The sequence below is a fragment of the Paramormyrops kingsleyae genome, chromosome 12, assembly GCF_048594095.1.
Source record: "Paramormyrops kingsleyae isolate MSU_618 chromosome 12, PKINGS_0.4, whole genome shotgun sequence".
Taxonomy (NCBI): domain Eukaryota; kingdom Metazoa; phylum Chordata; class Actinopteri; order Osteoglossiformes; family Mormyridae; genus Paramormyrops; species Paramormyrops kingsleyae.
Genome location: NC_132808.1, coordinates 18,028,882 through 18,045,573, shown reverse-complemented (window position 1 = coordinate 18,045,573; position 16,692 = coordinate 18,028,882). Strand labels below are relative to the sequence as shown.

Below are 16,692 nucleotides of genomic sequence, written 5' to 3'. Positions count from 1 at the left end.
GAACTTGCACTAAAATACACCGCGGTTTTCTCGGTGGTATATGCCCTCTAGTGGCACATCTGAAAAAATCCGTACGCAATAAATTAGGTGCGAGTTCTAAATAAAGCACAATTAACATAACTGTATGTTAAAATATTAATTACAGCACGAAAATATACGAGGTACGTTTTGGATTCAGTGTTAATACTATGTATACTCACAATGGCGGTTAAGCTCTAATTGCATCAGGGTGGATTAGCTATAGTATGTTTGCTTTGTGCACAGATGCCATTGACGACAGTGATACACCCAAAAGTACGACTTAATGATATTGACTTCCAATAATATGATGGGATGAAGCAGTGGGTTATGTAAGGACTGCTAATCCTATCACACATTCCCTGAAACAGCACCGATCACAGGACAGGAAAGGGAAGTGCTGACACTTTTCCTAGGAAGTAGGACTGACTAAGGGCTTTTATTAAAAGACATGCATCCTTTCATCCATTCATTCACTGGATCCTTTATGTACAAAAAGCAGATAGTGGTCAGGGAAACAATGCTGTAACCTGAGAATGACCTTTTCAAGCAATGTAAGTGGTTACAATTATAGGTTATTGTGCGTATAAACATAAATGGATTACAGCAGCAATCTGAACAAAGTATAAGCAGTCTAATGCGACACTCTCAGAGAAAAGGGTAAAAAATGTACCTTTGCTTGTCACTGGGCTGTACCCTTGTAATTGTACCTTTTAAGGTACAGACATGGACTCTGAGGAACATCCCAAAGGTACAAGCAGCATTCATGTACCATCAATGGTACAGAAATGTTCCTCAGAGTCCATTTCTGTACCTTAACAGGTACAATTACCTACAGCTAAGGGTACAATTGGCAAGCACAAATGAAACAAAAACTACTAATTAAATTAATAAAATACAAAAATGTGAGTGGCAGTGCAATGAATAGATTTGACCCAAAATTGGTTTCTCTGAATTGCCCATGGCGTGTCATTGTCTGTGTAGGGTGTATCCCGGCCCTGTGCTCTGTGTGCCCCTGTATTAAAAATGTGCTGCCTTACAGCTCTCAATATGGAAAACTGAAACAAGTTAATACATTTGTATTCACTTCTGCAAATGTATCTATTTCACTTTAAAAACAAACTATTTGTGCACTATTGTCAGAGAACAGCACATTCATTCTAGTGTAGACTTATACAGGAATAAATAGTCATCTGTAGTTCTATAGTTCTGAACCTTTGCACTTTTTTCTTGACCGGATGAAATTGTGACACATTTTCTCAGATGAATGTGAAACAGAATTTTGTGAAAGGGATAGCATTAATAGCCATTAAAGAAATATTTGGGATTCCATGGGTTTGGACAGTATCTGAACAGCAGTATTAATTTTCTGTTTGACACAACAAGAGACGTCTGATTTCATTTTGAAACAAATGTTTTCTCTTAATTTCTTGAAAATGTCCATCACAATAACAAGTGTCAGCAACAGGGGCGCCGTAAGGGGGAGGAAAGCTAGGACGATTCCAAGGGCCCCTGAGTGACAGGGGCCCTACAAAATTAGGAAAATAACTGGATTGGTTTGGACTGGGGGGCCTAATATGATATGCTTTCATGGGGCCCAAAATCTCTAGCAACGCCCCTGGTCAGCAATATTCCTTTTTGATGCATTAATGTAGCTGATATGTAAGCCGACCGCTATCACCACTCTTATGTTGAGCTAGGAGGAAAAAAACGGATTAATTACGCATTTCACTCAGACAGCCAGAACAAATCAAATGCATTTTTTTTTATTTCATGCAATGTCTAAACAAACACATCTTTGCATGAATTGTATCATCAAATATTTTGAATAACCAAATTTACCTGAATCGGTAGCTTAATTTTACAATTGCTGTGAATAATCATCAAATCAATTAATTTATTTTTCTAAAGTAATAAATTGGGCCAAAAAATACGTTTTTAATTTTGTAAATAATTGTAAATAATGTGTCTAATGACTTTTAAAACCTCTCGTTGGTTGACACATTTCTCGGGATTCGTGTTATCCTCCAAAACCTTTGACTGTGGGCGGGACCTGTGAAATCAACTGAACATGAAAAAGTATAAACTTTGCTCAGAAAACAGCATCTCCGTGACGTGCTTGGCGACCAGCTGCAAGTAAAACTTTATTTGGTGACCGAGAGATTATTAACTTTTTAAAGACGCTTACGGAGCCAGCAAATGGTTCCAAGCCCACGTGAACTGGAAGGGCATAATCCACGGGGCGCCGCGACAGCAACCTGCCGGACAGCTCCGGGACGGACACCGGCGGTGACGGGAAAGTTTCGTTTCGCTTTCTTACTAAACTGTAGCGTCAAAGCTGCCTCGATCAATGTGCATATTCGCTTTTGAGTTTGCCTACGCTTCCACTACGTTAGGAGCCGGGTGAAAAGCAATGTAAAAAGCAAATTTCTTTTCAGGTATTCCTAGATTGGCAGCTTTTTTTTTTCTTGCTATAATATTTTTTTACGATATACTGTACATGGATGATGTAGATAGCGCGTGATGCATCAAAGCTGCTTTACCACACCCAGAAGAACAAAAGTTAAACTTCGTGAAGATGACTAGCAGCAAGATCCGCGATTCGGTCCAGGTTGGAAATGGACTTCAGGCCGATTTTCAAGATCTTCGAAATACGAAAGACCCACAGACTGAAGAACGGGACGAGGTTTCGTTGATCAATGGTAACGGAAGCGACTATAGGGAAAGAGGTGAGATCTGACAATATAAATTTCGTGACAGGGATTAGAACTTTTTTTGTTAAGTGAAATATACAGCAAACGTGACTTCTTGCATAAGAGCAAAAACACAGGCACACCTTTATTTATTTATGTCAATCAAGCGAAATTGAATATAGAGAGAATAAATGCGCATAATTCCTAATGAGGACAGAGTTCAGTAAAAGCCAAGTATGTGAGAGGATCGGAGTGTGTGTTTCTGAGGGTGTGTGCAGATGATGGCAGAACATTCAAGTCTGCTCCACCATAAGTGGAAGGATAACATCCAAAATATTCACCTCAGATATTTTTGGCTATATCCTCCTGTCATGGAAAATTTTCGTGGGGTTTCTTCTGGGTTCCCTGGTTTCCCCTCACAGTCCAAAAACATGCTGAGGTTAATCGGAGTTGCCAAATTGGCGCCCCATCCTGGTTTATTCCCATACAATTTTTATCAATCCACCATGTCCTAAATCCGGACCTAAGGCGATAAGTATGAATTAATGTGACTATGATGTCCGTCTTAACTGTGGTCAGTCTGTGTGCATATAGACTCAACAACTTCTTTATATTAATTTGCACAAGGGTGTGTTCGACTGGGGCTGATGTTATTAGTCTGAAAGAATATATTTCCCCTCATCTAATGTTCGTGTGATGAATTTACTGATACAAAACATGTCCAATACTCATCTTATCAAGCTGGCGTTTCGTAACTGTCTAACCACAGAGATGGGCAGCAGGCTGGATTACACAGTGTTGTGCACATCTTTCCGCTGCAGATTATGATTCACAAAGAGGAGCCGCTGCTTCCAAAGGATCCTTGGTCATCCCAGAAATTTCTTACCCTTCCGGTAATAGATAAGTAATGATGTACCTCTGCTTTGGAAGGAAAGCTGACCAATGTTCACCTCCCGTTGCTCATACTGTTAGCAATGAACTCAGACTGTGACTTTATCCCAGTCACTGCTTGGAAACTCTTAGCATGGCTACAGATTACAACTGGCAGCTGATCCAAAATGATGGTTTAAAGTGTAAGACCTTATGACAGTTTACCTTCATTAGTGAAGAGATGGATAAACAGCAACTGAAATGTGTAGATGGAATGGATGCAACAGTGCAATGACTGTACAACAATGGAGTAGCACTAAATGAGTAGTTACTCTGTGGCAAATAAAGGAGTGACAACAAAACAGTGGTCGAAAAACTGCTGAGTACCAACTTGCAGTGAAAAGAAACCCATTAGCAACTAGTCAGTAGTGACCAGGTACTCAGTAGTTTCTGAGCAGTGACTAAACAGAAAATGAGCTTCAGCTGAGAAATAACTTTGCAGTGACTGATCATTGACTGATTAGTGATGACTGAGTAGTGACTGAGTAGTGGCTGAGCAGAAATTCGGTAGCTATCAGTCGCAAGTGTGCAGTGAATGAGTACCAGCTGAGCAATGATGTAATAGTGACTGGGGAGCACTCACAAACTGAGCTGACTGATCATTTATCCACAGCACTCTCCATACGGCTGTCTGCAGTACGAGGGTTCGACAGGCAGCCTGATGAGGAACTGCAGGAAGTGCTCCGGGCAAAACTGTGTGACCTGGAGGCCGACAGTGGAGGGATCAGAACCCTCTTCTCGGTGAGGCTCCCCCACAGCACCTATGGAGTGGTTCAGGCCGTGTCTGGGTCAGGCTTACTGCCTCGCTCACTTTAGCACAGGGTTCCCCAATTCCGGTCCTGGAGGGTTAGAATCCAACACACAGTTTGCAGATTTCCCTACTCCAAACACATCTTAATCAGCCAATTATCAGGTTTAGTAGGTGTGTTTGTGCTAGAGAAAATACCTCGGTTCTCGGACTCACTACAACTCGAATTTCTTGAAAGTCGAACAAACCAGTTTGACCTAGAACTCGATCTGAATATCAGAAGTCGAACCGTGAACGCTGACCTAATATAAATTGTATGTGCCAGGAAATAAGTCATACTACAATGCAATTCTTACTTGAATGCCTTCTTCACAGACTGGACAATTAACCAAATAAAGCAGGGCAACATTACAGTAACTAACAATAAATAAACCACTAACTTGCGTGTACTATTAGAGCATTTATGTCATTTATTTAAACTTTATTTTACCAGGTAAATTAACTGAAAACCAGTTCTCACTGCTTTACGTGATATTCGGGAGAAATAGCAGATTACGCATCGGAACTGCCTGGGATACAAACGTCATGCGTGTAACTAAACTCTTCAGCCAATAAGGGCAAAGGTGTGTCGTCACGGAGGCGGTTCCAGTTTGTGCAGCCGGGTGAGAGGTCGCAAAGCATCTAACCGTAATGCATTGCGTCAGGATCAGAATGCGTTGCTTTAACCCAGCGCTGTAAGCAAGTCGAACGCACCCAATGACCGGACTGGGGAAACAAACTGAAACGCAGACTTAATACAGAGGACTAATGACAACAACCAGAAACAGCTGATCACACGGGGATTCCACACGGGGTTAATGAGGGGGCGTGGCACACGGAAGGAGCGGACGATCGGGGCAGGACAGGGGTAATGTTGGGATAAGATCTTTATCGTTTTGGAAGCCATTAAGAATAAAATGCTCTTCTTGTTTTATCCTGTTCATTTTGTGTTTAAATGCTAAAAATAATAATAATAATAATAATAAAAAAACACATTTAGGTGTAATTTTGGGGGGCCGGGAACCAGTTAATTGGTTTTCCATTATTTCTTATGGGAAAAATTCGATCAGAACTCGAACTTTTTAGGATTCGATCCAGAGCCCGGACAGATTAAGTTCGAGAACCAAGGTACCACTGTACTAGCTTACTTATTTCACCTTTGTTAATTGAAATCCCTAGTTTTTAAGCTTTCTGTACTTAAAATTAGTGGTGTTGAAGGTCTGAAACTCTGTACGTACAAAAATACAAACATACATACATACATACATACTACTACTACTACTACTAATAATAATAATAATAAAACAGCTAATTTTCCTGCATTCTAACTTTTCAAAGTGTACTTTCTCAGACTATAGCAGAAGTACATTTCCCTGTTGGATACAGTTATGTAATCCTGTGAATTAAGTTGTCACATAACTTTTACTTTGCCTCATGTTTCAGGAACTTTCTGCCCAGTTGTTGTCCATCAACAGTGAAGAGGACACCATATTTATAACCTTCAAATCCTTTGAAGAGCTATGGAGATTCCACACACATTACACGATGGGTAGGTTGGCAGCTTCTGGTGAGCAGAATGCAGTCGCTGTAAGATTTGTCTGCCCTTGTGGTCACATCAACCCTGACATCTCTTCATACCCATCAGGCTTCCTTGGCCACTGTATGGAAAACCTACTTCTTGACCAAGATTTCTGGCTGAGCTCCTTGGAGCAGGAAAATGCTGGAATAGAGGCTGTAGTCCAAGAAGAAATGCTAAATCTTTTGTACAAAGGGATTCTTATACAGGAAGGTAACAGATGAATGACCTATATCACTAAACTATCATGGTCCAATAGACTCCAACACTCAGTCCATAACAGAGGTGGAAAGTTCAGGTCAAGAAAATACAAATCCAGACCAAGGTTTTGTTTCAACCAACCAGCTGAGTACTCTGTGACTGTGACTCTTTGTACTCAACAGGTTGGTTGAAACAAAATCTTGGTCTGGATTTATACTTGAACTTCAAGTTTCAACCTCTGGTCCATAACCTTTTCTGACATGTTAGTTTTACTCCCATTTCCAAAAACATTTCCAAAACCCCATGTCCTTGCTCAACGCTGTGTACCCCAAGTTGCTCTACATCTTAGCCCGACGATGCACTTAACAGCTTTCCAAATCGTGGTGCAACATCCTCAATACCTGGTCTAACACCTTGTCCATCAACTTACTCCAAGATCCCACCTAAACTCGTATGTTCCCCAGGGTCATTTTTTGGACGCTGTACTGCCAACCAGATGTTTGACAGCTCCACATCAGGCAGGGACCTGTACCTGGAGCAGGGTGACATTGGCATCTTCGAGCCACCTTTCATGGGCTCTGACTGGACTGTACAGTCCCTAGTAGACGGATCCAGGGGCACCAAGTGCAGACCAGCTGTGGAACCCATCATCCCGTTTCACCAGTGAGTGGATGTGCATGGTGCTACAGCAACTTCATATCTATTATTAGCTTACCAGATGTTTTTTCATCCAAAATTAATCACAGTACATAACTATCTCCTCATACAGCTATTTATAAGCACATTTCTGAGATGCTTTCTTATGTTATTGAGTGACGGGGAAAACAAGGTTCTTCGTGACAGCAAACGGATCCACTGGAGACAGGTACTGGAGGATAGAGCAGGGTGATTTTACAGGGGCTCTACAGAGATTTTGTGCAGGTCACAGTTAAATATAGATGGATCTGAAGCCATCATTTCTCTCAGTCCTCTCCTTTCTAACACAACATGGCAAATTGGCTTTATGCTCTCAATACAGTCAGTTAATACTGACTAGAGGCTTTGGCCCCTGAACTTGTGTCTTCCCCGGAATTTCCATACCGTCCCAGTGTTTCCCAGCCACCAACTGGGATCCTGTGGAAACCGTAATCATTTGCGGTTTTTGGAGTATTTGTACAAAAAATACAAGGTATCTTCCTCTTTTAAACAAATGTTTTGTATGACAACTGATGTAATGCTGGAAACGTTTTTTTTTTTCTGCAATCTTTCCAGATGGTTCCTGAAATCGTGCTGTGAACACATCCTGGTCGGCCGTGGAAAATTGACCTGTGACTTCCCCTGTCAGTTTGGTGAGCAGAGATCACTGTGGGGCAAAATCCTTAGATCCAGTTCGGTTTGTGTCACAATTTATTCTTGTTCTGCGGTAAGATCTAATGTTTCGACCAGGCTGGAAATGTCACGGGGTTATGTCAGTTCAGCAGTGGGAAATGGGGATTTAGAGTGAGTTGCTGGGGACTGTTGGGCCCCCTTAACAAGGCTGTACCAGTCTTGCCTCAAAGCTGATTACCTGTCTCCTGTCTCTGCTCCACAGCCACAGGCTCCTGCGTGGCCACGCGGCAATCGGATGCCAGCAGCCCAGATGAGCTGAGCTTTGAGCGTGGAGATGTAATCCATGTGGTTGGTCTGCTGGTGTCCTGCCTCCAGTGGTTCCTGGGGAGACATGAGGGGACAGGAAGCCTCGGGCTTGTGAGATCCAGCTTTGTCAAGCCCGCCAGCTCCCTCCGTGAGTGAGTGTTGCCCTCTGTGGCTCTGCTGGGCGGTGTTCTTGATGAATGCTATATACTGTAGCAGTGTTTCCCAATCCGGTCCTCGGGGACCCACAGACTGTCCACGTTTTCCCTGGAGCTGGGAGGGAGCAAAAATGTGGACTGACTGGCAAGTAGTTCGGAGGGAGCAAAAACGTGGATCGGCTGTGGGTTCCTGAGGACTGGATTGGGAAACACTGCTATATAGAACAGGCGAACGAGATCTGTTCCTAAGTCTGTCTTTCAGTCAAATTTGTAGCTAAGTTGGAACAGATAGATTTGGTTCTTATTTAGTGTCAGTCAAATGTTTGTCTAGTATGTATTTAATGTACTGTACTGTACTGTACCTTGAACCGATGAACCGAGGAAGCAGTGCAATATTTTCACGAGTGGCACAAAGTAGTGCGTGTGTTCAATATTATGAATCATTCTACTTAACTCAAATTTTTAATAGTGTAGCACTGGGACTGTCCATCGGGGGGCGGCAACATGCTGGATCAGTGCCAGCAGTGTTAATAGTGTAAATAACTCAGTGTATTTATCATGCAGTATTGTTTCTGTGCTGTATGTTCAAGTCATGTGTAGTGCTGTAGTAGTGTGTGTGCGCACACTGTGTGGAGTATAAGTAGTCAGAATGGTCAGCATGGTGGGCAAGTGTGTGTGTGTGTGAGTAGTGAGAGTGACTATGTCAGTAAATGCCATTTTTGTACCTTTTCCTGCACTTGTCTGTGTTCCTTGTTTATCGCTGTGATGACAATATAATCGGTTCTCTGACAGTCTGAGTCGCCTGTAAGCTGGACTTTCGGTGGCTGCCTGTAGTCAAGGGCACGGTCTCACATACTTTAGATCCCGTTGAAAGTCATTTATGAAAGTCTTATGTTGGTAGATCTCCGGAAATATTTTTGGAAGACGAGGACGGGCTGCTGAATGGCGTGACGCTGGAGCGCGTGAAAGCCGAAGCTTTAACGCAGCTGAGGGAGTCCTGCCGGAATGACATCGGCGCCATCTACAGGCTGGGTGAGCCGAGGCGACCCACAGCACTTCAGCTGCTCCCACATCAAGCACTGAGTGCCTGCTATCGTCCTCACTTCCTGTTACTGCGTTGTGTATTCCAGATCTGATTGAAGTATCTGATTTTCTGAAAGGAAGTCCTCGAAGTAAGTTTTTTTGTATAACACTTTTACAAACAAGGACCAGATTGGGAAATACAGGATAAGCTGGATGGATGATGCTTAAATGTTTTGAAGATTCTGATGTGCTTTATGTAGTCCTTAGTTCCATAGTTCTTGTTTCATAGTTCAATGTTTCTATCTTCAGATCCATCCTCTAAAGAAGACATCGTTTTAGAACGTGAGGAACTCAGAACCAAAGTAGACAGGATTCTGAAAGAACTGAGCACACTAGAAGCTGATACTGCACCGGCCGAGGAGGTAGAGACTTCTCTGGAGGGTAATGATGAGGGAGACCAGGAAGCAGGAGGAGAAGGTGGCTCAGTGTGCTTCACCGTGTCTGTCACCGAGGACGGGCATGACCCCGAAGGTGTCCAGCCACTGCTCGCCTTCCTGAACGTCAGAGAATATCAACCACAGTTTGCTGGCCTCTACCACTTCTCCCTGAAGTTTGTCTGCTCATTATTCCGGGGCCATTCAGACGAGGAAGAGCTGGTGGCCTATCTAGGCGCGGCCAGAGAAACGGCCCGCAAGAGGAGGCTCTTCTGGGCCCAGAGCCGGCTTTGCTTCCTCCTGGGCAAGCTCTGTGCCCGTAGGGTCAAACTCTCCCAGGCCCGTGTCTATTTCGAGGAGGCGTTGGGCATCACCAGGGAAGACTTTGCGGACTGGCACCTGTTGACCGCCATCCACGCCAACCTGGCTGTCGTCTACCTCACGCAGAAGAACACAGAGAAGTATGTCGACTCTTCGGAGCGAGTGGCCGCCCTGCGGATGGGAGTCGGCGGGCACGTCTGCAGTACCGGGAGGGAGCCGGAGGTTCTGCGCTACGCCCTGAAGAAGGCCGTGCTGGCAGGGAGCAAGGCCGCCGAGGCCAGGGTCTGCTTCCTCCTGGCTAAGCTTCACTGCACGCTTGGGGAGAGCTGGAGCGCCGTGCCCTTTGTCGAGAGGCTCCAGGTCCTGATGGAGGAACTGCCAGGGGCTGGTCAGCTTCCACCCAGCCATGGTTACCTGGCGTTGGGCAGGCTGTACTCTGAAAGCGGCCTCCCGCACCTGGCTACCAGTTCCTTGAGACGGGCCTCGCTCCACCCGTCTGCCTCTCTGGAGACCCACCTGAGTGCCATCAGCTTTGTTCTGGAGAAGCAGGGTGAGCGCATCCCTCCACAGGCGGCACCCTACCTGCGGAGGGCGCTGGCGCTCACGGAAAACACGGCGGAGCGATCCCTTCGCCAGGCTGCTTCCATGTGCCTGTCCTACCTGCTGCAGGGGCAGCGTCTCCTGGACGATGCCCTCCGCTGCATGGGCACCCTGTTAGACAGCGGACTGAGCAAAACCCCTGTGGATGCCACGGATGCGCTTCTGTTTCTGGCGTGGCTGCACATCCGCAACCGGCAGCCGCTGCACGCCCTGCATGTGCTGGAAGGTCTCCTGGACATCCAGCAGATTCAGGGCCTCGTCCAGAACATGCGCGCCATAGCGCTCCGTCACACGGGTGACGCCAAGCGGGCCGCCGCCAGCTACCGTTCCGCGTTGGACGCCTGCGAGGAGATTGGCTCCCTGCGGAACTCGGCCGTGGCACTGGCCAATCGCGGGCTCCTCTACTGGCACGTGGGGGCGGAGACTCTGGGCGAGGCCAGCCTGCTTCGTGCAGTGGAGACGTTCTCTCAGTTGAAGGATGAAGGCCACGAAGAGGACTTCTTCTGCGTGCTCCTGGAGCTCGGCCGCTTTTACGTGAGCCGGGGGCAGCTGGAACTGGAGAAAGGGAAGCTGTACTACGAGTGGGCACTTCTTACTGCCATCAACTCTGGCAACCTGCACTGTACGTCCCGTTCTCATGCCTTCATGTGTCCACATCCTGAGGAGCACTAAGGCATTGTGGGGGATTCGATATAGAGGAACAGGGGCATAGAATAGAAACAGTATTTTTAGCTAAAGTCAGGTAAAATGATCAGAGCTGTGGAAGCATCATGTCAGGATTGTCTCGACTGTGCTGTTTGCCTGTTCCTCCTGTCGGCACCGTGTTCCATCTTGCCATTGTATTCATCAGGGATGCACTGTTTCTCACAAGCGGCGGCATGCTCTGCTTTTACCCATAAGCCTCTGCTTCATGTCAGGCTACCTTTAAGGCATCAAACATGGCCGTTCTGCTGAACCAATCACTTCTGCCAGTGTCAGCAATAAAATGGCCTGTAATCCAGGGATAGAAATGTCTGTATACATCTTACTATATGTGAGTTTCTGCTATAAACCGTGGGTCTGGCATTCTTGGCTCCCTGGCAAAACCACAACCCCCCTACCGATTTCACCCAGTTAAAGTTATTGGTTGGGGGGGGCGGCAGTTTGGCACCCGCAATTTGCTACGTCGGCGCCCCCTCAGACGATGCCACCCTGGCCAGTTGCCCATTATAACCGCCACTGGTTATAAGGCCAACCTAAACAATAGAAAACATGTCAGTCAAACTAAATGAATGGTTTCTTGTTTCGAACTGCCAACTGTAACCATTCTCACAATTCAGGCAAGAAACCTTCAGGGCCAGTATTCATAGTGATGGCCAAAAAGTTTAATTTTCTAGGTTTTTAATAGTATTCAGTTGCTGCTGAGCCAGTACTTACTGTTTGCTAATTAAATGTGTTACCTGGACGTATGAAGTGGCAGAGCGCCATGTGTGTGAGTTTAACGGCCCATTTGGCACTCGCTTCGCAGGCCAGCTCCAGGCGTGCCGCTGCCTGTGCCACTTCTACCACACGCTGTGCCCTGATGCCGCCCAGAGCATCATCTACAATGAGCGCCAGCTGGTCCTGCTGCGTCGCATGGGCCACCGGAGCCACGAGGGTGACATCCTGGAAACCATCAGCGAGCTTTACATGGGCTTGGGCACAGACAGGTAACAGATCCCAGGCCGTTTAGCAGTGAAACTGTTCTCGAGCCGTGTGGGGCGCACAGGGGGGGTGTGATTTATCCCTTACAAGGCAGCAGTTTGCCAAGATGACAGCTGTGCCCTTGACTATGTCATGGTACAGTAGAACCTGCGTGCACCTCAGTGTGGTTCCTCCCTGAGCCCTTCGAGAGCAGCACCCGGCCTTGTCCTGGCTTGGCTCTAACTCGTTCTCCCTTCTCTCCTGTCAGGGCCTACCGAGCCGCCCTGGAGCACACCAAATGCAGCCTGGGCCTCTTTATCGACCTGCACAGGAAGGAGAAGGAGGCTTTTGCCTGGCTGAAGGCAGGAAAGATCTACCACATCCTGGGGCAAGACGAATTGGTGGACCTCTACCTACAGGCCAGTCTTGTCAACAAAGCCAAAGGAGTTTCCAGTTGAGGTGTTTGTGCTGGTCAGTCGTAGGCAGTCCTGAAAGAAGGTCCATTCTCTTCTGCATCCAGGTAGCCCAGGACTCCGGTCTAAGCACAGGGAACACAGCCTTCCTTCTGGGGCTGCTGGAGGTTGCGGGGGACTTGTTCTTCAACAGCTCACGGGACAGAGACAAGGCTCTGTCTTTCTACAGGGTAGGCGGTGGAGCGAGGGCACCATGCTATTGGGTGAACTCCCCGGCATCCATGCATCACGTCACACGTGTTTTCCTGGTTGCATTTCCGGGAACGTTTGGTTTAGGTATTCTGTAGATAACGCGGGAGCGACCGCTCTGGAAATATCCGTTCGGTCATGCAGCAGACATGCTGGTGACTGAAGAATGTTCCAGCTATGCAAACAGGACAGCCACAGAAGATTCCAGTCACTCTAGGTGACCACAATATATTCCATCCACATTGTTCCGAAATAGCCTGGATGATAAGTGTATTCCATCCATTCTGCACTGCACCAGTCTTGTTTCCACTGAAACATTATCACACTAAATGAGTTTGGACCACTTTGTATTTTGACGAATGTACATACTATGCATATGGATTGTTAGCCCAGGCTGGAGGGGGGGGGACTCTGAGATGATCTGGGGGTCTGTGCCCTTCAGGACCGGGCCCTGCCCATTGCGATCCGGACGGGCGACACTCCATCCCAGCTGCGCCTCTGCAACAAGCTGACAGAACTGCTGATGCACATGCAGCTGCACAGGGATGCAGTGGAGTTTGCCCAGGCCTCACTGGACCTTAGCATCACCTTAGGTACCCACGTCATCCTCTGATTGGCCAAACAGCATCATGTGACCGGACTCAAACACAGATATATACACAGAGTGATTAATGATTTATGAGGATTTTAGCATTTTCTTTTTTCAAAACAAAATAATACATGTTTAGTATTAATCCAGCAGCAAAGACCACATTTTCTGTGAGCATTTCAGAAAAATACAGTTATAGCCTTCTGTTTTCACCAGAGGGCACCTTTCTCCAGGTTACTGTATATTAGCAGCAAAATCCAGAATCCTAATTATACCTAGATTTGAATATGATTTTTCAAATATATTAGGGCTGTCAAAATTAAAGGGGTTAACGCAGATTAATCCATCATCATGATTAATCTGATTAAAAATTTTTAACGCAATTAACCCATCTGCAGCGCAGAATGACTCCAAATCCCTGAAATGTCTCTGTCAACCCATTTCGGGCAGTTTTGGTGTGTTCCATTTGCCCTCGGAACATGTGTTCCAAGTCGGATTCTGAGTTTTGAAGCCGGAAGTGACGACATGCGTGCTCCTGTTTCTCGGAGATCCGAGAAATAACTCGGAGCAGCACAGAGGATCCCGAGTTCAAAATCCAAGATGGCTGCGCCTTTTATCAACAGAAGGGAAAGTTGTAGTTTTTTATTGTTTAAGCACTACTTCTCATTTGTGGCTCATTAAATCGGTCGCACACATTATACCATCCAACTTATCTGTGGACGTGTTGCTACGGAGTTTTATACGTAAAGCACTGCGCGTAATGTGTTATCAACTGATATTGGTAACAATGGCAATTAACCGGGCTAGAATTGGATTTCATGATAAGTCGGATTATTTGTAGGATTTACGGTAGTTCGGGCTAATTGTATGTGAACGAAGATAAAGACCATTTAAACTGAGGTACCTTAAATCCGACCAGTTGTCCGGCTAAGCAAAAAATCTTGCTTTTTGATATGGGTGCATGGTATTGAACTTCTGTGGCAGATGGAATGCATCCGACTCGTGTTCAAGATGTTCAATAAACATGTTAAGTGCATATATATTCCCTTTTTTCTTGAGTCTGTTTGCTCATGCAAAATGAAATGCGATTAATACAGATTAAAAATGAATGATATTTAATCATGATTAATCGAAATTAATCCACAGCAACCCTGTGATTAATCTGATTAAAATTTTTAATCGTTTGACAACACTAAAATATATATATCTGATTGTCCAGTAAGTTGAGAGACCCTCTCTGTTCTGTCTGTTACCTAGGAGAGCATCTGAATGAACGCGTGGCTTTCCATAGACTCGGTACACTGTATCATCAACTGGGCCAGTTGGAACTAGCCGAACACTACTACCTGAAAGCCCTGTCACTCTGCCCGTCACCCCTGCAGTTCGAGGAGGAGACCCTGTACTACGTCAGGGTTTACCTCACGCTTGGGGACATCATCTTCTATGACCTCAAGGTAAACCGAGTGTGGTATAATACTGTACTAATGATCACTAATTTCATTCAGCTGTAAATTTATAAATGACATTTTTGGCATTAAAGTGAGGAACATAGTTGGATTGATCTGGGTTGGGGGCCCACTATCGTTTATTTTCATGGGGCTCAACATCTTGGGGGTAAATTATTTAAACACCTAAACTGTACTGTATTTTACAAACAGACATAACTATTCCCAGTGTTACCCCTCTCCTGCTTTAAGCTCTACATCTGTACTGTATTTTACAAACAGATATGACTATTCCCAGTGTTACCCCTCTCTTGCTTTAAGCTCTACATCTGTACTGTATTTTACAAACAGACATGACTATTCCCAGTGTTACCCCTCTCTTGCTTTAAGCTCTACATCTGTACTGTATTTTACAAACAGACATGACTATTCCCAGTGTTACCCCTCTCTTGCTTTAAGCTCTACTTCTGTACTGTATTTTACAAACAGATATGACTATTCCCCGTGTTACCCCTCTCTTGCTTTAAGCTCTACATTTGTACTGTATTTTACAAACAGACATGACTATTCCCAGTGTTACCCCTCTCTTGCTTTAAGCTCTACTTCTGTACTGTATTTTACAATCAGACATGACATGACTATTCCCAGTGTTACCCCTCTCTTGCTTTAAGCTCTACATCTGTACTGTATTTTACAAACAGATATGACTATTCCCAGTGTTATCCCTCTCTAGCTTTAAGCTCTACATCTGTACTGTATTATACAAACAAACATGACTATTCCCAGTGTTACCCCTCTCTAGCTTTAAGCTCTACTTCTGTACTGTATTTTACAAACAGATATGACTATTCCCAGTGTTATCCCTCTCTTGCTTTAAGCTCTACTTCTGTACTGTATTTTACAAACAGATATAACTATTCCCAGTGTTATCCCTCTCTAGCTTTAAGCGCTACATCTGTACTGTATTTTACAAACAGATATGACTATTCCCAGTGTTATCCTGCATCAGAGTGGTATTTACCAGGGAAGTAGGTGGAGTGGTAATATAGGAATTAGATTTCAAACCCAAAGGATGTTGGGACGAGTACTTCAGTTGTACCCTTTTGTGAAATTTCTAGCAGGAGGTCAGTGAATGACAAAGATAATGAGATTAGATACTGACTTACTCACTTGGTGCTCTTATCTGGGTGCCTCAGGACCCCTACGATGCAGCTGGGTATTACCACCTGGCCCTGGCTGCTGCCATGGACTTGGGGAACAAAAGAGCCCAGCTGAAGCTTTGCACACGCCTGGCCACCATCTACCACAACTTCCTGGTGGACCGCGAGCTCTCGCTCTTCTTCTACCAGAGGGCGCGAGGCTTCGCCACCGAACTTAACGTGCGGCGGATCAACCTGTCGCCCGAGCAGCACTTCTGCAGCACGTCGCGGTACAAGACCGGCGCCACCTAGCGGCGGCAATGGCGCCACAGTCAGCACGCTGCATTGGTCCTATTGTGGCGTAACAATGTGACTCTTTATCTGTGGGTCATCATAATACGCTGAAAAATCCAGCAATGTGAAATCCTGTCATTATTTCATACTATTTTGTTTGATCTGACATCACATATATGAACTGCAGCAGGAGTATGTAATTACAAACAATTTATCTATCAGCAGTCAGGTTTACGGTTTCTTTTTTGTGTTTTTGCAATTGTGGAATAATTGCTGTCTATATAGACGCATGCGGCTGTGTAATTCATGTCTTCGTCTCTGATATTTAGCTTAAAACAAGGCAGAATATCGGGAACTTAATATAAGGTGTCTTTAAATGTTTCCAGGTCTAAAAATAAGTAAAGTAAAACAGTAATCTATACTTAGTGGCTTTGTATAAGAAAGTCTGCTAAGAAACGAAGCGTACGTACAGTAGTGGAGACCCAGTGACGGTACGCTAAACCCATGGGCTTTTACTGAGATTCAGTATGTATAGGAACTGGAACAGGA

The 16,692-nt window shown here is 45.2% G+C and overlaps 1 protein-coding gene across 1 annotated transcript; it reads left to right on the top strand.

Moving 5' to 3' along the window:
* Positions 1-2,028: 2,028 nt before the first annotated feature.
* On the top strand, positions 2,029-16,367 carry LOC111842612 (SH3 domain and tetratricopeptide repeat-containing protein 1). Its single transcript, XM_023809407.2, has 17 exons — positions 2,029-2,747; positions 3,533-3,604; positions 4,255-4,382; positions 5,872-5,977; positions 6,074-6,217; positions 6,670-6,868; positions 7,457-7,533; positions 7,776-7,971; positions 8,876-9,006; positions 9,105-9,146; positions 9,307-10,974; positions 11,860-12,040; positions 12,283-12,433; positions 12,535-12,657; positions 13,119-13,269; positions 14,523-14,719; positions 15,907-16,367. Exons 1-17 carry the CDS (start codon positions 2,597-2,599, stop codon positions 16,159-16,161), a joined length of 3,972 nt encoding a protein of 1,323 aa, XP_023665175.2. The 5' UTR covers positions 2,029-2,596; the 3' UTR covers positions 16,162-16,367.
* The last annotated feature ends 325 nt before the right edge of the window (positions 16,368-16,692 follow it).

Bases quoted from the DNA above. Each gene is read 5' to 3' on its own strand.
- LOC111842612 (XM_023809407.2), top strand. From the start codon at position 2,597: ATGACTAGCAGCAAGATCCGCGATTCGGTCCAGGTTGGAAATGGACTT. The intron at 4,383-5,871 runs GTGAGGCTCCCC...CTCATGTTTCAG, and splicing joins GGATCAGAACCCTCTTCTCG to GAACTTTCTGCCCAGTTGTT. The intron at 10,975-11,859 runs GTACGTCCCGTT...CTCGCTTCGCAG, and splicing joins CAACTCTGGCAACCTGCACT to GCCAGCTCCAGGCGTGCCGC.